The sequence below is a fragment of the Lepus europaeus genome, chromosome 6 (genome assembly GCF_033115175.1).
Source record: "Lepus europaeus isolate LE1 chromosome 6, mLepTim1.pri, whole genome shotgun sequence".
Taxonomy (NCBI): domain Eukaryota; kingdom Metazoa; phylum Chordata; class Mammalia; order Lagomorpha; family Leporidae; genus Lepus; species Lepus europaeus.
Window position 1 is genome coordinate 2,564,768 of NC_084832.1, and position 24,826 is coordinate 2,589,593.

Genomic DNA, 24,826 nt, shown 5'->3' on the forward strand with positions numbered 1-24,826 from the left:
CTGTGCCCTGGCCGCAGATGCTGTGTATGGGGGGCACTGTGTCCTGGGGTGCAGACGCGGGGTGAGTACGTTGAGGATCAGGCACGCGGCGCCAGCAGGCAAGGGCGTGGCCGCAAGGGCCTGCGGAGTGAACGCTCTGCTTCGCCTCGGCAGTGTCCAGCACCGTTGGCCACTTTGTCTGGGGTGGCCGCACCTCAGCGAGACGCCCAGCCGCACCTGCGCTAATCTGGGAGCGCCGAGTGGTCTCCCTCCCCTCCCTGCGGCCTCCGGGCTGCGGCTGCGGCCCCGCCCTCCTGCTCTGGCGGGCGCGAGCCAGGCCCGCCTCTCGGCGACCTTCCGGGAGGCGGGGAGCGGGCGGGGCCTGGGAGAGGCGGGGCCTGTAGGAGGCGGGGACCGGGGGCGGGGCCTGTAGGAGGCGGGCCCTGGAAGAGGCGCCTGCCCTGCGCGGTCAGGCGGGCCCTCTTGCGCCATCATGTTGCGGCCGCGTGGGCCCAGCCGGGGCGCCCCGCTGCTGCGGGCGGCGCTGTGTCTCCGGCGGGCCGCGTCGGGTGGGCCTGCGGGGCGGGCAGCGAGTGGCGGGCGCGGGCGCGGCTGGGTTCAGCCCGCGGGCCGCGACACGGGCGTGCAGGTGTACAACAGCCGCACCGGAAGGAAGGAGCCGCTGGTCGTGGCCCGCGCGGACGCCGCCTCCTGGTGGGTCTGGGCGGCGCGGGCGGGCGGGCAGGAGCTGCGGAGACGGGGTGAGGACGGGGGCTCCGGGGCACCTGCGCAGGCTGAGTCCTGGAGCCCGGCGCGCGGCCGTCAGAGTGGTGACCTTAACCACGGGAAGGGGCGGTTGGAGCCGAGCGTGTGCAGCCCTTTCTTGCGAACGCGCTTCACAAGGTGGGTTTGAATCTGTCCCCAGGTATAGCTGTGGACCCACTGTGTACGACCACGCACACCTCGGCCATGCATGGTGAGTGTCCTGGGCTTTCATGTTTCACGTCAGGGGCCTGTGTGGACCTGAGGGGCACCGAGTGAGTCACGTGCCAGGTGCTGTGAGCAGGCGCGCTGCGGTCAGACCGGGGCTCGGGCAGTTCTGAGCGTCCATGCCCATCTTACAGGGCACCGAGTGAGTCACGTGCCAGGTGCTGTGAGCAGGCGCGCTGCGGTCAGACCGGGGCTCGGGCAGTTCTGAGCGTCCATGCCCATCTTACGGGGCACCGAGTGAGTCACGTGCCAGGTGCTGTGAGCAGGCGCGCTGCGGTCAGACCGGGGCTCGGGCAGTTCTGAGCGCCCATGCCCATCTTACAGGGCACCGAGTGAGAGCAGGCGCGCTGCGGTCAGACCGGGGGCTCGGGCAGTTCTGAGCGTCCATGCCCATCTTACAGGGCACCGAGTGAGAGCAGGCGCGCTGCGGTCAGACCGGGGGCTCGGGCAGTTCTGAGCGCCCATGCCCATCTTACAGGGCACCGAGTGAGTCACGTGCCAGGTGCTGTGAGCAGGCGCGCTGCGGTCAGACCGGGGCTCGGGCAGTTCTGAGCGCCCATGCCCATCTTACAGGGCACTGAGTGAGTCACGTGCCAGGTGCTGTGAGCAGGCGCGCTGCGGTCAGACCGGGGGCTCGGGCAGTTCTGAGCGTCCATGCCCATCTTACGGGGCACCGAGTGAGTCACGTGCCAGGTGCTGTGAGCAGGCGCGCTGCGGTCAGACCGGGGCTCGGGCAGTTCTGAGCGTCCATGCCCATCTTACGGGGCACCGAGTGAGTCACGTGCCAGGTGCTGTGAGCAGGCGCGCTGCGGTCAGACCGGGGCTGGGGCAGTTCTGAGCGTCCATGCCCATCTTACGGGGCACCGAGTGAGTCACGTGCCAGGTGCTGTGAGCAGGCGCGCTGCGGTCAGACCGGGGCTCGGGCAGTTCTGAGCGTCCATGCCCATCTTACGGGGCACCGAGTGAGTCACGTGCCAGGTGCTGTGAGCAGGCGCGCTGCGGTCAGACCGGGGCTCGGGTAGTTCTGAGCGTCCATGCCCATCTTACGGGGCACCGAGTGAGAGCAGGCGCGCTGCGGTCAGACCGGGGGCTCGGGCAGTTCTGAGCGTCCATGCCCATCTTACAGGGCACCGAGTGAGAGCAGGCGCGCTGCGGTCAGACCGGGGCTCGGGCAGTTCTGAGCGTCCATGCCCATCTTACGGGGCACCGAGTGAGAGCAGGCGCGCTGTGGTCAGACCGGGGGCTCGGGCAGTTCTGAGCGTCCATGCCCATCTTACAGGGCACCGAGTGAGAGCAGGCGCGCTGCGGTCAGACCGGGGCTCGGGCAGTTCTGAGCGCCCATGCCCATCTTACAGGGCACCGAGTGAGAGCAGGTGCGCTGCGGTCAGACCGGGGCTCGGGCAGTTCTGAGCGCCCATGCCCATCTTACAGGGCACCAAGTGAGTCACGTGCCAGGTGCTGTGAGCAGGCGCGCTGCGGTCAGACCGGGGCTCGGGCAGTTCTGAGCGTCCATGCCCATCTTACAGGGCACCGAGTGAGAGCAGGCGCGCTGTGGTCAGACCGGGGGCTCGGGCAGTTCTGAGTGTCCATGCCCATCTTACAGGGCACCGAGTGAGAGCAGGCGCGCTGTGGTCAGACCGGGGCTCGGGCAGTTCTGAGCGTCCATGCCCATCTTACAGGGCACCGAGTGAGAGCAGGCGCGCTGCGGTCAGACCGGGGCTCGGGCAGTTCTGAGTGTCCATGCCCATCTTACAGGGCACCGAGTGAGAGCAGGTGCGCTGCGGTCAGACCGGGGGCTCGGGCAGTTCTGAGCGTCCATGCCCATCTTATAGATGAGGAATGAGACCTTGCTCTGCAGTGGAGCGAGGCATGGGCCGGCAGACCCGGTAGTGGTCAGGGCTTCTGGCCGTGTCTTCCGGTGGTGGAAGGGGTGAGGGTCCATGTGGGGTCTCTTGTGAGGGCACTGACCCTGTGCTGGAGCACAGCACCCTTGTGACCTGACACCTCCCAGGGCCCCGCCCCTGACGCCGTGGCCTCCCTGGGCACTGGGCGCTGGGGCCTAGACTTCCTGGGTCATGCTACAGAGACGGTTCCCCGCTGCGGCTCCAGCGCTGGAAGGGAGTCACTGCTCGTGGAAGGAACGGACCCTGAGAGCGCTTTTCCCCCCGGACTCAGCCCGCAGCGCTGTTTGCCGCCACAATGGTGCGAGAGTGTGTGCGCAGGCCTTTCTGAGGAGCTGGGACTGTCTTGTCCCATGCAGGCCATGGCTGGACAGGCCGCTGACCGGGTGGGACCTCCCTGGCCCGCCCGCACCCGCATCACCGCGCTCTGTGACTGCCCCCTGCTGGTGCGTGTGAGCATTTCCTGAGCATGGGGCAGTTATTCCGGCGGGAGGGCGGCGGCAGGGCGGTGGCAGGGCAGGGGCCAGCGGTGTCTGCTGCCCGAGGGCGGAATTTGAGCAGACTTGAAGGGCGGACGGGGCTAGTTCAGTAGTAAGGGAGACCCTCACTGTTTCCCCAAGAGGTCGCCGGGGTGCAAACTCTGGTTGGGTTCAACTGCAGGAGGCCTTGGTGGGCCACACTGGGGACACGATGCGTTGTCTGGGCCAGATCATTCGGGTTTCCTACGGTGGCGATGGAGCATCATGGGGAGGAGCCGTGGCGGCATCGAGACAGGCATCCCGATTGTATGGGAAAGCTGCCACCAAGAACACAGCCCGGCCGAGGGCCACAGCTTTACAGAGGTGGTGTGGTGTGCGAGGCTCCCAGTGCCGATGCTTCTGACTTCCGTGCCACAGCTCTTGCAGGTGTGTGCATGTGTGCAAGTGTGTGTGTGTGTGTGCACGTGTGGGTGCAGACTGGCCCTTGCTGGGGTCACAGTCACAGCAGCCCCTGCAGGTGTGTGTGTGTGCACGTGTGGGTGTGTGTGCACGTGTGCGTGTGTGTGGGTGTAGACTGGCCCTTGCTGGGGTCACAGTCACAGCAGCCCCTGCAGGTGTGTGTGCACGCGTGCGTGTGTGTGGGTGCAGACTGGCCCCTGCTGGGGTCACAGCCACAGTGGCCGCTGCAGGTGTGTGTGCATGTGTGTGTGCGTGTGGGTGTAGACTGGCGCCTGCTGGGGTCACAGCCACAGCGGCCCCTGCAGGTGTGTGTGCACGTGTGTGTGTGTGTGCATGCGTGTGGGTGTAGACTGGCCCCTGCTGGGGTCACAGCCACAGCAGCCCCTGCACGTGTGTGTGTGTGTGTGTGCACATGCACGTGCGTGTGGGTGTAGACTGGCCCCTGCTGGGATCCTGGCCACGGCCGTTCCTGCAGCCTCTGCCCTCTGACAGAGGCTCCCCAGAGCCAAGGCTGTGACGTAGCTCTTATTCATTATTTCGGGTTCTGTTCATTCAGCTCAGTCTGGTTTCAGGTTCCAGTTAATCCGGCTCAAACCTCATAAAGGCCACAGTGACAGTAACAAAAGGAATGACTCGTGCCTATAGAATTAGCAAGGTTCTATCCTGTGGGTCAGTGGAACTCTGCCTAACGTGTGAATGAGCAGACTGAGGTTGAGGCCGGGCAGGGGAATGTCCGGCCCCCACAGGTGGGGCTGGGAATTCAGTAAGCCTGTAGCAGCTGGTTTTTATGTTGATCGTTTTGTTCAGCTGCGAGTGATGCTATGAATATCCAAATGGCCCTTGGAAGAAGAAAGGTTCCCCACCCCTGCTTCAGTGTTTCAACATCTTGGCAAGGATTTTCAGAGGAATTAAAATTTCTTTAGTTGATTTACTAGAGAGACCAAGGCAAAGAATACCCCTATCCCTGGTTTTCTCCCCAGATGCCCACAATGGCTGAGGCTGAGCTGAGCCTGAAGTGGGGAGCCCGAAACTCAACCCAGGTCTCCCCTGTGGGCGGCAGGGACCAACCTGCAGCAGCGGCACTGCTGGAGGCCGTCAGTCGGGCTGGAGCCGGGCTCGCTGATAAGTGGGATTTAGGTGAGTCCTACCAGGTCAGCACCTGCCCCAAGGTAGCTTTGCCACTGGACTATAACCTCAGTTAAATATCTGAGGTGGGTGATGAGGGTGACTTAATAGCCATAATAACATGGCTAGAATTTTTTTTAAAGATTTATTTACTTGAAAGGCAGAGTTAGAAAGGGAAATACCTTCTGTCCACTGGTTTCACTCCCCAGATGACTGTAACAGCTGGGGCTGGGCCAAGGCAAAGTCAGGAACCTGGAATTCTATCTGGGTCTCCCATGGGAGGGGCAGTGGTCCAAGCACTTGGGCCGTCTTCTGCTGCTTTCCTAGGTGTATTGGCAGGGAGCTACTGGAAATGGAGCAGCTGGGACTCAAACCAGTGCCCACGTGGGACGTCAGTGCTGGCCCCATTCTTGAGATTTTTGAATCCTTTTGGTTTTCAGAGTCCGAGTGACCAGAGTGCAGTGTATAAACAAAGTGGTATTCTAGTGTTCTGCTGCAGTGTATACATTCCCAGGACTAATCTAACAGTTGTATTTTTTAAAGATTTATTTTTATTTATTTGAAAGAGTTACAGAGAGAGGTAGAGACAGAGGGAGAGAGAGGTCTTTCGTCTGCTGGTTCACTCCCCAAATGGCCGCAGTGGCTGGAGCTGAGTCGATCCAAAGTCAAGATCCAGGAGCTTCTTCCAGGTGCAGGGGCCCAAGGACTTGGACCATCTTCCACTGCTTTCCCAGGCCATAGCAGAGAGCTGGATCAGAAGTGGAGCAGCCGGGACTCGAACCGGCACCCGTAGAGGATGCTGGCACTGCAGGCCATGGCTTTAACCCACTGCACCACAGTGCTGGCCCCTCTAACACCATTTTAATAAGACTGTACTTGTATTGTTATCCACTTCTGATTTACCAAGGTAAGAAGTTGCAATTCTAGAACGTGACGGGGTTTAGAAGCTCCCCATGTTTTAACTACCCAGGGAAGTCGTAGTGTGAGTTTTTATACACCTGAATAGACGTAAGCTCTGAAATGAGAAGTGCTGCCACGTGCCCTGACGCAGGTGCGGCAGCTGCCGGCGTGGCCAGCACCCCTGCAGGCGACGGTGTAGACTGTCCGTGTGTGATGACACGTGGGAGCGTGTGCACGTGTGAAGTGTGGTGTCTTCAAGGGTGAGGGTGATGACTGCAATGTGAAGACGCTGTAGCCTTCTGTTGTTTTTTCTCCTTCCAGCTCATACGTTCGATTTGATATCATTCGAAGGATCCTAACCAAGGTTTTTGGATGCAATATCGTCATGGTGATGGGTATTACAGATGTGGATGATAAAATAATCAAGAGAGCCAGCGAGGTAGGCCTGGGAGCTTCGCGTTGACCTGGTACTCCGTGGGTCGTGTTCTCTCCCCTGCCTGATGACTGTTCCCTGCAGGGCACCACTGGTTCTCCTGTTTTGTGTGGGGTCCGATGCCAGTGACAGGTTATCCGAGTGATCCTTGTCGTCCTGGTAACACTTCCCTGTTGAATGCGTTGCTTCACTCTTCAGTGGTCCGGCTCCAAGGGCCCTCCCCACTCCCGATGAGGGAGGCAGGTGGCCAAGCAGTACTGCCTCTGCCTTTTGTTTCTGTTTCCTGCTACCCTTCGAGTCTCAGAACAGCCCCTGTGCTAGGTGGAGAGGACCTCACTGTGCTTTTTAAAATATGTATTATATAAGACTTTTATTTATTTATTTATTTTCAAATATTTATTTATTTAGCAGTCTCTGAGACAGAGAAAAGAGAGAGATCTTCCATCCATTGGTTCACTCCCCAAATGGCTGCAATGGCTGGAGCCAGGTCAGGCTGAAGCCAGGAGCCAGGAGTTTCATCCAGGTCTTATGTGGGTGGCAGGGGCCCAAACACTTGGGTCATCTTCTGCTTTTCCCAGGCCATTAACAGGGAGCTGGATCAGAAGTGGAGCATCCAGGACATGAACCAGTGCCCATATGGGTGCCGGCATTGCCGGCAGCAGGGTTAACTGCTATGCCACGATGCTGGCCTCTTGTTTAATATTTTTAAAAAATACCTGAAAATGGGGCCAGCGCTGTGGCGGTGCAGGTAAAGCTGCCACTGCCTGTGATGCCGGCATCCACGTGGGTGGTGGCTACCATCAGGTCCTGGCTGCTCCACTTCCTATCTAGCTCCCTGCTAATGCGCTTGGGAAGGCAGCAGAGGACGGCTGCACTCACGTGGGAGACCTGGCAAAAACTCCTGGCTCCTGGCTTCAGACTGACCTGGCTCCAGCCATCATGACCATTTGGGGAGTGAACCAATGAATGGAAGACCTCTCTTTCTGTCGTTCCCTCTCTCTGTCTCTGTAATTCCGCCTTTCAAATAAATCAGATTAAAAAAAAACAACAACTCTGAAATGGTGTCCAATCTGGAGAAGAATGGCAGGAGCAGTGCAGTTGGCTCTCCCACTCTGCCTGCATGCACACAGCTTCCACTGTGGTGCCCCATCTCGTCTGGTTTTTCAGTTTAAATTTAAAAATATATATATTTTGTTTACTTGAGAAACAGAGAAAAGAGATTGATTAATCTCCCATCCACTGGGTCTCACCGCAAATGCCTGAAACATCTGGGTCTGGGACAGGCCAAAGCCGGGAGCTTGATCATCCCAGGTCTCCTACGTGGGTGCAGGGCCCCCCGGGGTGAGCCATTCCCTGCTGCCTCTCAGGGTGCACATTATTAGGAAGCTGGAGTTAGGACTGAACCCCAGGCACCCCAGTATGGGGTGTGGGTGTTCCATGGGCGTCTTAGCAATTAGGGCCGAATGTCCAGCCCCCATCCTGTCTGGATCCAGCTTGGTGCCCAGTGCTGCCTGGATCCTCTGTCATGTTTCTTCACTTGTTTCATTGCCCCTCACTGTCAGGAACCAGGCATTGGCGCGGCCTGTGGCTATAGTGCTATGTCCCCCCGTCAGGAACCAGGCATTGGTGCAGCCTGTGGCTATGGTGGGATGTCCCCCCGTCAGGAACCAGGCATTGGCGCGGCCTGTGGCTATGGTGCTATGTCCCCCCGTCAGGAACCAGGCATTGGTGCGGCCTGTGGCTATGGTGCTATGTCCCCCCGTCAGGAACCAGGCATTGGTGCGGCCTGTGGCCATGGTGCTATGTCCACCCGTCAGGAACCAGGCATTGGTGCAGCCTGTGGCTATGGTGCTATGTCCCCCCGTCAGGAACCAGGCATTGGTGCGGCCTGTGGCTATGGTGGGATGTCCCCCGTCAGGAACCAGGCATTGGTGCGGCCTGTGGCTATGGTGGGATGTCCCCCCGTCAGGAACCAGGCACTGGTGCAGCCTGTGGCTATGGTGGGATGTCCACCCGTCAGGAACCAGGCATTGGTGCGGCCTGTGGCCATGGTGCTATGTCCACCCGTCAGGAACCAGGCATTGGTGCGGCCTGTGGCTGTGGTGGGATGTCCCCCCGTCAGGAACCAGGCATTGGTGCGGCCTGTGGCTATGGTGGGATGTCCCCCGTCAGGAACCAGGCATTGGTGCAGCCTGTGGCTATGGTGCTATGTCCCCCCGTCAGGAACCAGGCATTGGTGCGGCCTGTGGCTATGGTGCTATGTCCCCCGTCAGGAACCAGGCATTGGTGCGGCCTGTGGCTATGGTGGGATGTCCCCCCGTCAGGAACCAGGCATTGGTGCAGCCTGTGGCTATGGTGCTATGTCCCCCCGTCAGGAACCAGGCATTGGTGCGGCCTGTGGCTATGGTGGGATGTCCCCTCGTCAGGAACCAGGCATTGGCGCGGCCTGTGGCTATGGTGGGATGTCCCCCCGTCAGGAACCAGGCATTGGTGCGGCCTGTGGCTATGGTGCTATGTCCACCCGTCAGGAACCAGGCATTGGTGCAGCCTGTGGCTATGGTGCTATGTCCCCCCGTCAGGAACCAGGCATTGGTGCGGCCTGTGGCTATGGTGGGATGTCCCCCCGTCAGGAACCAGGCATTGGTGCGGCCTGTGGCTATGGTGGGATGTCCACCCGTCAGGAACCAGGCATTGGTGCGGCCTGTGGCTATGGTGGGATGTCCACCCGTCAGGAACCAGGCATTGGTGCGGCCTGTGGCTATGGTGCTATGTCCCCCCGTCAGGAACCAGGCATTGGTGCGGCCTGTGGCTATGGTGCTATGTCCACCCGTCAGGAACCAGGCATTGGTGCGGCCTGTGGCTATGGTGGGATGTCCCCCCGTCAGGAACCAGGCATTGGTGCGGCCTGTGGCTATGGTGGGATGTCCACCCGTCAGGAACCAGGCATTGTTGCGGCCTGTGGCTATGGTGCTATGTCCCCCCGTCATGAACCAGGCATTGGTGCGGCCTGTGGCTGTGGTGGGATGTCCCCCCGTCAGGAACCAGGCATTGGTGCGGCCTGTGGCTATGGTGGGGTGTCCACCCGTCAGGAGCCAGGCATTGGTGCGGCCTGTGGCTATGGTGGGATGTCCACCCGTCAGGAACCAGGCATTGGTGCGGTCTCTGCTGTGGCTATGGTGGGGTGTCCACCCGTCAGGAACCAGGCATTGGTGCAGCCTGTGGCTATGGTGCTATGTCCACCCGTCAGGAACCAGGCATTGGTGCGGTCTCTGCTGTGGCTATGGTGCTATGTCCCCCCGTCAGGAACCAGGCATTGGCGCGGCCTGTGGCTATGGTGGGATGTCCCCCCGTCAGGAACCAGGCATTGGTGCGGCCTGTGACTATGGTGGGATGTCCACCCGTCAGGAACCAGGCATTGGTGCGGCCTGTGGCTATGGTGGGATGTCCCCCCGTCAGGAACCAGGCATTGGTGCGGCCTGTGGCTATGGTGGGATGTCCACCTGTCAGGAACCAGGCATTGGTGCGGCCTGTGGCTATGGTGGGATGTCCCCCCGTCAGGAACCAGGCACTGGTGCAGCCTGTGGCTATGGTGGGATGTCCACCCGTCAGGAACCAGGCATTGGTGCGGCCTGTGGCCATGGTGCTATGTCCACCCGTCAGGAACCAGGCATTGGTGCGGCCTGTGGCTGTGGTGGGATGTCCCCCCGTCAGGAACCAGGCATTGGTGCAGCCTGTGGCTATGGTGGGATGTCCCCCGTCAGGAACCAGGCATTGGTGCAGCCTGTGGCTATGGTGCTATGTCCCCCCGTCAGGAACCAGGCATTGGTGCGGCCTGTGGCTATGGTGCTATGTCCCCCGTCAGGAACCAGGCATTGGTGCGGCCTGTGGCTATGGTGGGATGTCCCCCCGTCAGGAACCAGGCATTGGTGCAGCCTGTGGCTATGGTGCTATGTCCCCCCGTCAGGAACCAGGCATTGGTGCGGCCTGTGGCTATGGTGGGATGTCCCCCCGTCAGGAACCAGGCATTGGCGCGGCCTGTGGCTATGGTGGGATGTCCCCCCGTCAGGAACCAGGCATTGGTGCGGCCTGTGGCTATGGTGCTATGTCCACCCGTCAGGAACCAGGCATTGGTGCAGCCTGTGGCTATGGTGCTATGTCCCCCCGTCAGGAACCAGGCATTGGTGCGGCCTGTGGCTATGGTGGGATGTCCACCCGTCAGGAACCAGGCATTGGTGCGGCCTGTGGCTATGGTGCTATGTCCCCCCGTCATGAACCAGGCATTGGTGCGGCCTGTGGCTATGGTGCTATGTCCCCCGTCAGGAACCAGGCATTGGTGCGGCCTGTGGCTATGGTGGGATGTCCCCCCGTCAGGAACCAGGCATTGGTGCGGCCTGTGGCTATGGTGGGATGTCCCCCCGTCAGGAACCAGGCATTGGTGCGGCCTGTGGCTGTGGTGGGATGTCCCCCCGTCATGAACCAGGCATTGGTGCGGCCTGTGGCTGTGGTGGGATGTCCCCCCGTCAGGAACCAGGCATTGGTGCGGCCTGTGGCTATGGTGGGGTGTCCACCCGTCAGGAGCCAGGCATTGGTGCGGCCTGTGGCTATGGTGGGATGTCCACCCGTCAGGAACCAGGCATTGGTGCGGTCTCTGCTGTGGCTATGGTGGGGTGTCCACCCGTCAGGAACCAGGCATTGGTGCAGCCTGTGGCTATGGTGCTATGTCCACCCGTCAGGAACCAGGCATTGGTGCGGTCTCTGCTGTGGCTATGGTGCTATGTCCCCCCGTCAGGAACCAGGCATTGGCGCGGCCTGTGGCTATGGTGGGATGTCCCCCCGTCAGGAACCAGGCATTGGTGCGGCCTGTGACTATGGTGGGATGTCCACCCGTCAGGAACCAGGCATTGGTGCGGCCTGTGGCTATGGTGGGATGTCCCCCCGTCAGGAACCAGGCATTGGTGCGGCCTGTGGCTATGGTGGGATGTCCACCTGTCAGGAACCAGGCATTGGTGCGGCCTGTGGCTATGGTGGGATGTCCCCCCGTCAGGAACCAGGCACTGGTGCAGCCTGTGGCTATGGTGGGATGTCCACCCGTCAGGAACCAGGCATTGGTGCGGCCTGTGGCCATGGTGCTATGTCCACCCGTCAGGAACCAGGCATTGGTGCGGCCTGTGGCTGTGGTGGGATGTCCCCCCGTCAGGAACCAGGCATTGGTGCAGCCTGTGGCTATGGTGGGATGTCCCCCGTCAGGAACCAGGCATTGGTGCAGCCTGTGGCTATGGTGCTATGTCCCCCCGTCAGGAACCAGGCATTGGTGCGGCCTGTGGCTATGGTGCTATGTCCCCCGTCAGGAACCAGGCATTGGTGCGGCCTGTGGCTATGGTGGGATGTCCCCCCGTCAGGAACCAGGCATTGGTGCAGCCTGTGGCTATGGTGCTATGTCCCCCCGTCAGGAACCAGGCATTGGTGCGGCCTGTGGCTATGGTGGGATGTCCCCCCGTCAGGAACCAGGCATTGGCGCGGCCTGTGGCTATGGTGGGATGTCCCCCCGTCAGGAACCAGGCATTGGTGCGGCCTGTGGCTATGGTGCTATGTCCACCCGTCAGGAACCAGGCATTGGTGCAGCCTGTGGCTATGGTGCTATGTCCCCCCGTCAGGAACCAGGCATTGGTGCGGCCTGTGGCTATGGTGGGATGTCCACCCGTCAGGAACCAGGCATTGGTGCGGCCTGTGGCTATGGTGCTATGTCCCCCCGTCATGAACCAGGCATTGGTGCGGCCTGTGGCTATGGTGCTATGTCCCCCGTCAGGAACCAGGCATTGGTGCGGCCTGTGGCTATGGTGGGATGTCCCCCCGTCAGGAACCAGGCATTGGTGCGGCCTGTGGCTATGGTGGGATGTCCCCCCGTCAGGAACCAGGCATTGGTGCGGCCTGTGGCTGTGGTGGGATGTCCCCCCGTCAGGAACCAGGCATTGGTGCGGCCTGTGGCTATGGTGGGGTGTCCACCCATCAGGAGCCAGGCATTGGTGCGGCCTGTGGCTATGGTGCTATGTCCCCCCGTCAGGAACCAGGCATTGGTGCGGTCTCTGCTGTGGCTATGGTGGGGTGTCCACCCGTCAGGAACCAGGCATTGGTGCAGCCTGTGGCTATGGTGCTATGTCCACCCGTCAGGAACCAGGCATTGGTGCGGTCTCTGCTGTGGCTATGGTGCTATGTCCCCCCGTCAGGAACCAGGCATTGGCGCGGCCTGTGGCTATGGTGGGATGTCCCCCCGTCAGGAACCAGGCATTGGTGCGGCCTGTGGCTATGGTGGGATGTCCCCCCGTCAGGAACCAGGCATTGGTGCGGCCTGTGGCTATGGTGCTATGTCCCCCCGTCAGGAACCAGGCATTGTTGCGGCCTGTGGCTATGGTGGGGTGTCCACCCGTCAGGAACCAGGCATTGTTGCGGCCTGTGGCTATGGTGGGATGTCCCCCCGTCAGGAACCAGGCATTGGTGCGGCCTGTGGCTATGGTGGGGTGTCCACCCGTCAGGAACCAGGCATTGGTGCGGCCTGTGGCTATGGTGGGATGTCCACCCGTCAGGAGCCAGGCATTGGTGCGGCCTGTGGCTATGGTGCTATGTCCCCCCGTCAGGAACCAGGCATTGGTGCGGTCTCTGCTGTGGCTATGGTGGGGTGTCCACCCGTCAGGAACCAGGCATTGTTGCGGCCTGTGGCTATGGTGCTATGTCCACCCGTCAGGAACCTGGTTCTCTCCTCGGATGGGTGCAATGGCCAAGTCTGGGCCAGATCAAAGCCTGGAACCTGGGACTCCATCCGGGTCCCACATGGGTGGCAGGGGTCCAAGTACTTGAGCTGTCCTCGCTGTGTTCCCAGGCGCATTAGCAGGGGCTGTACCGAAGTGGAGCAGCCGGGCAGCACGCGTGTGGAATGCCAGCATTGCAGGTGGCAGCTTAACCCATTGCGCCACAGCGCTGGCCCTGACCTGCTTTTGATGTGAATGGTAATTTTTTGGTCTTTGTAAGCCATCCTTAAAAATCCCGTCACGTCCGAGTTGCCGCCTTAACCGTTTTCAGGTGACATTAGGTGCCTTACCTTGTCCTGCGTGTGTCTCTGGAACTCTGCCCCACCCCTGGCAGCCCCCACGCTGCTCCCGGTCTCTGAGTGTGACAACCTGGGAGCCTCCCAGGAATGACTGACTTCCTGAGTGTCGTGGCCCCCAGGATCACAGTGCTATGGCGTGTGTCGGGGCTGAGATATGGGCACTGGCCACCATGTGGACGGGCCACGTCGTCTCCATCCCTTCTTCACCCTTGGATATCTGGGATGCTGGTGTTCCCAGTACCTCTCATGCTATCTGTTCCACTACTCGTTGTAAAGTTTTTTAAAATTTCACTGATTTTCATTCTATTTGAAGGGCAGAGAGACACAGATCTTCCACCCACTAGAATATTCCTCAAATGCCCACAACGGTGGGGGCTGGGCAGGGCTGAAGCTAGGAGCTGGGACAGTCTGAGTCTCCCACATGGGTGGAAGGAACCCAAGGACCTGAGCCATCGCCTGCTGCCTGCCAGGGTACACGTTAGCAGGCAGCTGGGCACACGTTAGCAGGCAGCTGGGCACACGTTAGCAGGCGGCTGGGCACACGTTAGCAGGCAGCTGGGCACACGTTAGCAGGCGGCTGGGCACGCGTTAGCAGGCAGCTGGGCACGCGTTAGCAGGCAGCTGGGCACACGTTAGCAGGCAGCTGGGCACGCGTTAGCAGGCAGCTGGGCACACGTTAGCAGGCAGCTGGAATTGGGATGGAACCCAGGCACTCCAGTGTCAGCAGGGCAAGCGTCCCACGTGGTGGCTAGCTGCGCGTCACATGCTGTGATGCTACGGGAGCCACAGAAGCCATGTTGGAAGGGAGGGCTGGGTGTTTGGGCAGCTTCGCTGTGGTCAGCCGTGCCAGAGGATGTCTGTGTGTTCCCATGTATGATTGTATGCACACATGTGTTCTCGTGTGTGTGTATGTGGTGGTTCCATTTAGAACCCGAGAGATTAATTTTAAGGTTCTTTTTTTTTTTTTTTCTTAAAAAAAGGTTTATTTATTTGAAAGGCAGAGAGCGATCTTCCATCCACTGATTCATTCCCCAGATGGCTGCAGTGGCCAGGACTGGGCCAGGCCAAAGCCAGGAGCCTGGAACTCCATCTGGGTCTCCCACATGGCTGGTCCTTGGGCCAGCAGCTGCTGTTTTCCCAGGCCATAGCAGAGAGCTGGACTGGAAGTGGAGTCCCACTTTGGAAAACCACTTTGTGAAGAGATTCAGAAATACAAAACACTGGGACCAGTGCTGTGGCGTGGCGAGTAAAGCCACGGCCTGCAGTGCTGCATCCCACGTGGGGGCCAGTTCGTGAGTTACTGTGCAGAGAAACAAGGCAAGTCAAGCAGTCTACGGATCTTCAGGTTCCCGGTCGCACAGTGCTGGATCCAGGCCGGCCGCAAGAAGACACTGTAGGCTTTGTTGCCTGCTCTTTGTGTGTACGTGAGTTAGCTGATTTTTGGGCCTCTGAGCTGTGCCCGGCAATGGGACAGTGTGTGTGGGAGCACAGCCCTCACTGGCGCTGTCTCAGCTCTGCACCTGTAACTCCTTTCGGCCTCGTCTTCCCCACTTAGAGCTGCACCCTCAGGGCAGCCGAGGGATTCTCAGTGGAGATTGTTGCCAGGTGTGCTGGGAGACGGGGAGCACTGATTTCCAGAGGCAGCAACACTCAGCTGCCTGTTGTCCCTGCCGGTTACGGTGTCTGGGATGATGCCTGGGCTGGGGGCACGGGCAGCTGGCCACCCCCTCATCTCGCTGAGAAATTGAGGAAGTTCTGTAATGTTCCAGAGTGGAGATTTCCTCTGCCATGAAACGGGAGTCCCATTTCACTGTGTGTGTGCAGGTGTGTGTCTACATATGATCATGTGTGTGTGTGATCATGTGTGTACATGTGCTCCTGTGCATGTGTGCATGAGTGTATATGCGATAATGTGTATGTGTTGTGTGTATGCATATCTGTGTCTGTACATGTTGTACACATGAGTATATGTTGTGGGTGCTGTGTGCCCCTGTGTGCACATGTGTGTGTATTCATGTGTATACACAAGCAGTACACATGTGTATGTGTTGTGTATGCATATCTGTGTATGTACATGTACACATGTGTGAGTATATGTTGTGGGTGCTGTGTGCCCCTGTGTGTGTGTTCATGTGTGTACACAGCAGTACACGTGTTTGTGTGTTGTGTGCGTTGTGTATGCATGTGCTGTCTGCATATGTGTATGCACACTGTGCGTGTGTGTGGCGGCCAGGGCAGAGTCTGGCACACAGCTGGCTGAGTCTGGTGGCTCATGGATTGTTTGGGCGATCCGCAGTGCGAAGCCTCGCGTGTCAGGGTGGTGCCTGTTTCCCGTATCTGTAGATGCAGATCTCACCCGCTGCCCTGGCCGCTCTTTATGAAGAAGATTTCAAGCAAGACATGGCAGCCCTGAAGGTGAGCGTGTAGCCGCTGTCCTGCGGTATCCTGCTGCGACAGCAGGGCGGGGGCGGCGGGGCCCCCTGCACCCCAGAACCGCAGAAACACGGCCGTGTCTCCCTGCTTCCTGTAGGTCCTGCCGCCCACTGTGTACGTGAGGGTGACGGAAAATATTCCTCAGATAATTTCTTTCATCGAAGGAATAATTGCCCGGGGGCACGCGTACTCGACGGCCAAAGGTAGGATTTCCATAGTTGAGGCTGGGCGGTGGGCGACACCAGCGGCAGCGTGAGCTGTGGGGTGGGCCGGGCGTCCCGTCCTTGGCAGGACTGCCGGGTTCCGCCGTGTAGTGTCTGCAGCCTGCCCAGTTGCTCCTCCTGCAGGCGCTCACCACACTTGAAGTGGTGTGGGAGGCCCATCTTGGGGACCCCTTGGGCTCCATGGTTGGTGTTCACCACGGTTGTCTTTCAGCTTTGTTTGGGAATTCTCCTAGTAGGGGCGGGCATTGTTAATAGGGCTAGGCCACTGCCTGCAGCACCAGCATCCCATGTGGGCGCCAGCTGGAGTCCTGGCTGCTCCACTTCCGACCCAGCTCCCTGCTGGTGCGCCTGGGACAGCTGTGGAGGATGGTGCAAGTGTTTGAGCCCCTGCCGGCCACGTGGGAGACCCAGATGGAGTTCCTGGCTCCTGGCTTCAGCCTGGGCCGGCCCCAGCCTTCGTGGCCATTGGGGAGTGAACCAACAGATGGAAGATGTCTGTCCCTCTGTAAGTCTACCTTTCAAACAAATAAATCTTAAAAAAAAAAAGAAAAAGGAAGGAAGGAATTCTCATAACAAAGAACTGGGACACAAGCAGGACAGGCTGCCCCCTCTTGGTAGGGGCTAGCCCAGTCCTTCTCTGCGGTGCAGGGTTTGTTCATCGGGGAGGCAGCACACGTCCCTGAATGGAAGGACCCCAGTGTCGTCATCAACCCGAGACAGCAGCTCCGGGGGCCTCCCTGTCCCTCTGCGGTCATTGCTCAGCCACCCTCCAGATCTCTTCGATGGCCGGCTGCCCCCTGCCTGTCAAGCAAGGCTGTGCATTCAAAATACGTCTTTCTGGTCAGTCTCTGTGTGTGTGTGTCTCTTGCTCATTCATTTACTTATTTGAAAGGCAGAGACAGACAGGCAGACAGACAGAGCTCTTGGATCTGTTGGTTCACTGCTCAAACGCCCGCAGCGGCCAGGGCTGGGAAAGGCCAAAGCCAGGGGTCCAGAGCTCACTCTGGGTCTCCCACATGAGCAGGGACCCAACTACTGAGCCATTTCCTGCTGCCTCCCAGGGTGCACAGAGGCGGGAAGCTGGGGTTGGGGATGGGGCTTGGAGTGTCACCCAGGCACTGGGATGTGGGACGCAGGTGTCCCAGTGCTGTGCCAAACACCTTCTTCTTTAGTTCCTTTGATCTGCAGCAGTCTGCCCCCTTCTTCCCCTCCCGTCCCCTTTCTAAGAGCCTGATCCGTTCAGTTGTCTTACGGACCCCCTCGTGTCCGGGTTTGTGCCGCCACTTCCTACTGGTAAGCCTGGTGGCTCTGTCTTACGGCAGGGTAACACTGGCATCCTGGCGTTAGGCCGCTGCCGTGGCTGGGCACTGAATCCGCCGTGCCTCCCTTTCCTAGTCTGTCATCTAAATCCTCCTACCCGTTAACCGGAGACTCATCTCCCCGTGAAGGTCGCACCGTCTGCCGCCGCCCGTGATGTCTGCCTGGACCGTGCACCCGGCGGCCGGTGCTGTGCTACCTTAGTTTGCCTGGCGACCTCCTCCGGTTTTGTCCCAGCTGGACGATGAGTTCTCAGGCCAGAGAAACCTTTCATGTTACTGGAGGCCCTAGCCCAGGGCCACGGGTGTGCAGCTGCTGACATCCTGGGTAATTGCCCTGCAGAAACCCCACAGCAGGCTGTGTGCCCCTGGCTGCCGTGAGTCCTGTCCGGGCTCTCGAGCGGAGGGTGAGGGACCCTCACATGGCAGCCGGTGCGCCTGGGCTGCCGTGCTCGCTGTCGGTACCAACTGTGAGCCTGTGTCTGCAGGTCTAACTTGAGGCACGACGTGCAAGGGAGCGAGCTGGCTGCTCATCCTGTGGCTTTAGCAGTGACCCTGTCAGCTCACTGCCGTGGCTCGTCACACATTTTAATGCCAGTATAACCACTTCAGGGCACACCCACATTCACTCAGACGCCAGCAATTTGGACTTTGCGACGACTCCACAGGGACTTGGCTGTATTTGACCTTTGAACTGATTGTGGAGTGGTACCACGCACGCAAGGGACACTGTTCCTGCCACCTCCGGTGGTCTCTGTCTTCCCTGCAGAGCTCGTGTGGGCTTAGCAGGCGGCAGCACGCGCGTCCAGCTCAGCACGGGGGAGTCCCACCCTGGGGGAGAGCAGGTCTCTGGGTTCGCCTGCCCCTTGTCCCCCTCAGTGAGCCCTTCCTAGGGAGCCTGTGGCATCCCAGGTGCCGGTGCAGAGCCTCCTGGGTCCTACAGTGACCCGCTCAGTGCCAGTCCCCACTAAGGGCAGCACAGGTAAGAATTAGTGACTGTGCCCATGAACGTGAAGACTCAGAGTTCTAAACTTGAGAGCTTCCAAGTTGCACCCCTTGCTGGGGCCCTTGAGGTGGCTACGTGTGGCTCATGGCTGCTGAGTGACGGGCTGAGAGCTGACGTCCATCCTCACAGCCTGCACGTGCACCACCTGCCTCCTGGGGACCGGGGCCTCAGGGAAGCAGGGCTGCTGCTCAGAACTCGGGCTGTCAGGGAGAGTGGGGTGAGAAGAAGCCCCGGGGACAGGCTTCGGTGAACACGGCCTCTCTACCAACAACCACGCGTACATTTTAAAGGGCAGGCAGAAGGGGCGTAACTGATTCAGAGTGACACGAACTATAGGACAGAACCGACACTGGCGCCAACATGCCTCTCCGATCAGTTTGCAGGTCATGTAGCTAGGGTCGCTTTGCAGGTGGGCCTGGGCCACACCCAGGAGCAGTTTACCTGATTGGCAGAAGGCTGGGGTGGGGGGAAATGTGCCTGGGGCTTCCGCCACCTGCCAGTAGCTGGGCAGCGGGGCCCCTCCTGGGAGGCATGGCACGCCATGGCCTCTCCACCTCCTGCAAGGGCAGGGCACCAGCCTCACGGGATCACCCACTACTTTGCCTTCTCAGGGCTGTGGGCTTGCGCTTCATAGTCGCAAGTGGCCCCGGTCAGCCTTAGCTCCACAGTGGTCCTGGCAAGGGTCATCCCTGACCTCAGTCTGGAATGCGTGCACAGGCTTGTGGGCAGCCCTGGGACTTGCTGAGAGGGTCGTTGAGTCCAGCCCTGACCAGGAGGGGCTCTGAGAAGATGCCTGATGGAGCCTCGGTGCCGTGGGTGACGTGGGCCCGGCATGAAGCCCGAGAGCCGCATGAGGCCGGTGGGTCGGGCAATGCACCTGCTTTCCTGCTCCTCGTTGCAAAGCGGCGTCTCCACAGTTCACAAGGAACTCAGGGCCGTGTTTGCACGTCCCTGCTTCATGCTGTGCCAGACTGTGTTCTACAACGTACTGCTGTGGTTTTTACTGGTGTGGCAGCGCTGTGAGACGGAACCAGTGCAGGCCAAAAGCCGGCCTCCGCATTTACATGCTGACGCCTTGCTCGAGGCTGTGCTTGCACACAGGCTGCCGTCTCAGGCTGAGAAGCTGCCAATTCTCGATCCCCTTTGTAAAACAGGCAACGTCTACTTCGCTCTGAGGTCCCGAGGAGACAAGTACGGCGCACTCGTCGGTGAGGTCCCCACTCCGGCTGCAGAGCCAGGTGAGTTGGCACGGCCCCTGCCTTGCCTCTCAGGTCTGGGGAGGGGAGATCTGGAAGCAGGCCTCCATTCTGACGGGGTGACACTGGGCATGCGCCCATCACAGCCGTGCTTGAAATGTAGTTCGGTGCCTCTGAGAATTGTGGAGTAGGACGGGTCTTCATAAAGTTCATGAAAAGTGGTTTTTTTTTTTTTTTTTAAAGATTTATTTATTTTTGCAGAGGCAGAGAGAGAGAAAGGGAGAGGGAGCGGGAGGTCTTCCATCTGCTGGTTTACTCCCCAAATGGCCACAGTGGCCGGAGCTGTACCAATCCAAAGCCCGGAGCCTGGAGCTTCTTCTGGGTCTCCCACATGGAGACCCAGATGCTGGGTCTCCCAGCACGTGGGTGCTAGGGCCTAAGGACTTTGGCCATCTTCTGCTCTCCCAGGCCATAGCAGAGAGCCGGATCAGAAGTGGAGCAGCCAGGCCTCGAACCAGTACCTATGTGGGATGCCGGCATTGCAGGCGGTGGTTTTACCCACTACGCCACAGCGCCAGCCCCGAAAAGTAGGTTTTTGAAAAACCGTGTGAGTTTCAAAATTTTTAACACCAAAATAAACTTACCTTTATTTATTTGAAAGAGTGACACATAAAGGAAGAGAGAGAGACAGAGATCTATCCACATGCCCCTGACAGCCGGCCGGGGCTGGGCTGGGCCAAAGCCGAGAGGCAGGGAATCAAGTTCTTGGGCTGTCACTGGCTGCCTCCCGGGCTGTTGGCAGGAAGCTGGGTTAGGAGCAGAGAAGCTCAGCCTGGAACCCAGGCACTCTGATGTTGGACGAGGGTACCCCGTATCCCAAGTGGTGGCTTCACCCACTCTGCTATGATGCCTGTCCCTTTTTCCTTTAGTGTTATTATCAGGTGCAGGGAAAGAGAGCTCCCATGTGCTGATACACTCCCCAAATGCCCACCACAGCTGGGGCTGGGTCAGGCGGAAGCCAGGTGTGTGATCCAGTCTCCCATGCGGGTAGCTGGGGCCTATCCACCTGAGCCATGGTCACCGTCTCGCAGAGTGTGCGGTTGTGGATAGCTGGAATTGGGGCAGCTCTGTGGTCACTGTCTCGCAGGGTGTGTGGTCATAGCTGGAACTGGAACACCATGGTCGCTGTCTCGCAGGATATGTGGTCATAGCTGGAATTGGAGCACCATGGTCGCTGTCCCAGGGTGTGCGGTCGTAGGTAGCTGGAACTGGAGCACCATGGTCGCTGTCTGGCAGGGTGTGTGGTCATAGCTGGAATTGGAGCACCATATGGTCGCCGTATAGCAGGGTGTGTGGTCATAACTGGAATTGGAGTGCCGTGGTTGCCGTCTCGCAGGGTCTGTAGTCATAGCTGGAACTGGAGCACCATGGTTGCTGTCCCAGGGTGTGCGGTCGTAGATAGCTGGAATTGAGGCACCATGGTCGCTGTCCCAGGGTGTGCGGTCGTAGACAGCTGGAATTGGAGCGCCATGGTCGCTGTCCCAGGATGTGTGGTCGTAGGTAGCTGGAATTGGGGCACCATGGTTGCTGTCTCGCAGGGTCTGTAGTCGTAGCTGGAACACACCATGGTCACTGTCCCAGGGTGTGCGGTCGTAGACAGCTGGAACTGGAGCACCATGGTCGCTGTCCCAGGGTGTGTGGTCGCAGACAGCTGGAATTGGGGCACCATGGTCACTGTCCCAGGGTGTGTGGTCGTAGACAGCTGGAATTGGAGCACCATGGTCGCTGTCCCAGGGTGTGCGGTCGTAGGTAGCTGGAATTGAGGCACCATGGTCGCTGTCCCAGGGTGTGCGGTCGTAGACAGCTGGAATTGGGGCACCATGGTCGCTGTCTCGCAGGGTCTGTAGTCGTAGCTGGAATTGGAGCGCCATGGTCGCTGTCCCAGGGTGTGTGGTCGTAGACAGCTGGAATTGGAGCACCATGGTCGCTGTCCCAGGGTGTGCGGTCGTAGACAGCTGGAATTGGAGCACCATGGTCGCTGTCCCAGGGTGTGCGGTCGTAGGTAGCTGGAATTGAGGCACCATGGTCGCTGTCCCAGGGTGTGCGGTCGTAGGTAGCTGGAACTGGAGCACCATGGTCGCTGTCCCAGGGTGTGCGGTCGTAGACAGCTGGAATTGGAGCACCATGGTCGCTGTCCCAGGGTGTGCGGTCGTAGGTAGCTGGAATTGAGGCACCATGGTCGCTGTCCCAGGGTGTGCGGTCGTAGGTAGCTGGAACTGGAGCACCATGGTCGCTGTCCCAGGGTGTGCGGTCGTAGACAGCTGGAATTGGGGCACCATGGTCGCTGTCTCGCAGGGTCTGTAGTCGTAGCTGGAATTGGAGCGCCATGGTTGCTGTCCCAGGGTGTGCGGTCGTAGGTAGCTGGAATTGGGGCACCATGGTCGCTGTCCCAGGGTGTGCGGTCGTAGACAGCTGGAATTGGGGCACCATGGTCGCTGTCCCAGGGTGTGCGGTCGTAGGTAGCTGGAACTGGAGCACCATGGTCGCTGTCCCAGGGTGTGCGGTCGTAGATAGCTGGAATTGGAGCACCATGGTCGCTGTCCCAGGGTGTGCGGTCGTAGACAGCTGGAATTGGGGCACCATGGTCGCTGTCTCGCAGGGTCTGTAGTCGTAGCTGGAACACACCATGGTCGCTGTCCCAGGGTGTGCGGTCGTAGACAGCTGGAATTGGGGCACCATGGTCGCTGTCCCAGGGTGTGTGGTCGTAGGTAGCTGGAATTGAGGCACCATGGTCGCTGTCCCAGGGTGTGCGGTCGTAGACAGCTGGAATTGGAGCACCATGGTCGCTGTCCCAGGGTGTGCGGTCGTAGGTAGCTGGAATTGAGGCACCATGGTCGCTGTCCCAGGGTGTGCGGTCGTAGACAGCTGGAATTGGGGCACCATGGTCGCTGTCTCGCAGGGTCTGTAGTCGTAGCTGGAACACACCATGGTCGCTGTCCCAGGGTGTGCGGTCATAGATAGCTGGAACTGGAGCACCATGGTCGCTGTCCCAGGGTGTGTGGTCGTAGACAGCTGGAATTGGAGCACCATGGTCGCTGTCTCGCAGGGTGTGCGGTCGTAGACAGCTGGAATTGGAGCGCCATGGTCGCTGTCCCAGGGTGTGCGGTCGTAGACAGCTGGAATTGGAGCGCCATGGTCGCTGTCCCAGGGTGTGCGGTCGTAGGTAGCTGGAATTGGGGCACCATGGTCGCTGTCCCAGGGTGTGCGGTCGTAGACAGCTGGAATTGGGGCACCATGGTCGCTGTCTCGCAGGGTCTGTAGTCGTAGCTGGAATTGGAGCGCCATGGTTGCTGTCCCAGGGTGTGCGGTCGTAGGTAGCTGGAATTGGGGCACCATGGTCGCTGTCCCAGGGTGTGCGGTCGTAGACAGCTGGAATTGGAGCGCCATGGTCGCTGTCCCAGGGTGTGCGGTCGTAGGTAGCTGGAATTGGGGCACCATGGTCGCTGTCCCAGGGTGTGCGGTCGTAGACAGCTGGAATTGGGGCACCATGGTCGCTGTCTCGCAGGGTCTGTAGTCGTAGCTGGAATTGGAGCGCCATGGTTGCTGTCCCAGGGTGTGCGGTCGTAGGTAGCTGGAATTGGGGCACCATGGTCGCTGTCCCAGGGTGTGTGGTCGTAGACAGCTGGAATTGGAGCACCATGGTCGCTGTCTCGCAGGGTGTGCGGTCGTAGACAGCTGGAATTGGAGCGCCATGGTTGCTGTCCCAGGGTGTGCGGTCGTAGGTAGCTGGAACTGGAGCACCATGGTCGCTGTCCCAGGGTGTGCGGTCGTAGACAGCTGGAATTGGGGCACCATGGTCGCTGTCCCAGGGTGTGCGGTCGTAGACAGCTGGAATTGGGGCACCATGGTCGCTGTCTCACAGGGTCTGTAGTCGTAGCTGGAACGCACCATGGTCGCTGTCCCAGGGTGTGCGGTCGTAGGTAGCTGGAACTGGAGCACCATGGTCGCTGTCCCAGGGTGTGCGGTCGTAGGTAGCTGGAACTGGAGCACCATGGTCGCTGTCCCAGGGTGTGCGGTCGTAGACAGCTGGAATTGGGGCACCATGGTCGCTGTCTCGCAGGGTCTGTAGTCGTAGCTGGAATTGGAGCGCCATGGTCGCTGTCCCAGGATGTGTGGTCGTAGGTAGCTGGAATTGGAGCACCATGGTCGCTGTCCCAGGGTGTGCGGTCGTAGGTAGCTGGAATTGGAGCACCATGGTCGCTGTCCCAGGGTGTGCGGTCGTAGATAGCTGGAATTGGGGCACCATGGTCGCTGTCTCGCAGGGTCTGTAGTCGTAGCTGGAATTGGAGCGCCATGGTCGCTGTCCCAGGGTGTGTGGTCGTAGATAGCTGGAATTGGAGCGCCATGGTCGCTGTCCCAGGGTGTGTGGTCGTAGATAGCTGGAACTGGAGCACCATGGTCGCTGTCCCAGGGTGTGTGGTCGCAGACAGCTGGCATTGGGGCACCATGGTCACTGTCCCAGGGTGTGTGGTCGTAGACAGCTGGAATTGGAGCACCATGGTCGCTGTCCCAGGGTGTGCGGTCGTAGGTAGCTGGAATTGAGGCACCATGGTCGCTGTCCCAGGGTGTGCGGTCGTAGACAGCTGGAATTGGGGCACCATGGTCGCTGTCTCGCAGGGTCTGTAGTCGTAGCTGGAATTGGAGCGCCATGGTCGCTGTCCCAGGGTGTGTGGTCGTAGATAGCTGGAATTGGAGCACCATGTTCGCTGTCCCAGGGTGTGCGGTCGTAGACAGCTGGAATTGGAGCACCATGGTCGCTGTCCCAGGGTGTGCGGTCGTAGGTAGCTGGAATTGAGGCACCATGGTCGCTGTCCCAGGGTGTGCGGTCGTAGACAGCTGGAATTGGGGCACCATGGTCGCTGTCTCGCAGGGTCTGTAGTCGTAGCTGGAATTGGAGCGCCATGGTTGCTGTCCCAGGGTGTGCGGTTGTAGGTAGCTGGAATTGGGGCACCATGGTCGCTGTCCCAGGGTGTGCGGTCGTAGACAGCTGGAATTGGGGCACCATGGTCGCTGTCCCAGGGTGTGCGGTCGTAGGTAGCTGGAACTGGAGCACCATGGTCGCTGTCCCAGGGTGTGCGGTCGTAGATAGCTGGAATTGGAGCACCATGGTCGCTGTCCCAGGGTGTGCGGTCGTAGACAGCTGGAATTGGGGCACCATGGTCGCTGTCTCGCAGGGTCTGTAGTCGTAGCTGGAACACACCATGGTCGCTGTCCCAGGGTGTG

General features: G+C 59.8%; 1 protein-coding gene across 6 annotated transcripts in view; it reads left to right on the plus strand.

Annotated features, from left to right (window-relative positions):
- Positions 1-472: 472 nt before the first annotated feature.
- Positions 473-24,826, plus strand: part of CARS2 (cysteinyl-tRNA synthetase 2, mitochondrial) — a 50,919-nt gene continuing 26,565 nt past the window's right edge. For 2 of the 6 annotated variants that reach the window (XM_062193934.1, XM_062193935.1), the window contains exons 1-6: positions 473-693; positions 905-955; positions 6,155-6,272; positions 15,712-15,783; positions 15,899-16,004; positions 19,502-19,585. In XM_062193934.1, the coding sequence (XP_062049918.1) occupies positions 473-693; positions 905-955; positions 6,155-6,272; positions 15,712-15,783; positions 15,899-16,004; positions 19,502-19,585 (652 nt within the window). Of the gene's footprint in view, positions 694-904; positions 956-3,578; positions 3,776-4,788; positions 4,946-6,154; positions 6,273-15,711; positions 15,784-15,898; positions 16,005-16,673; positions 16,866-19,501; positions 19,586-24,826 lie in introns of those variants that run through there. The other 4 variants (XM_062193936.1, XM_062193937.1, XM_062193939.1 and 1 more) reach the window with 4 other exon arrangements.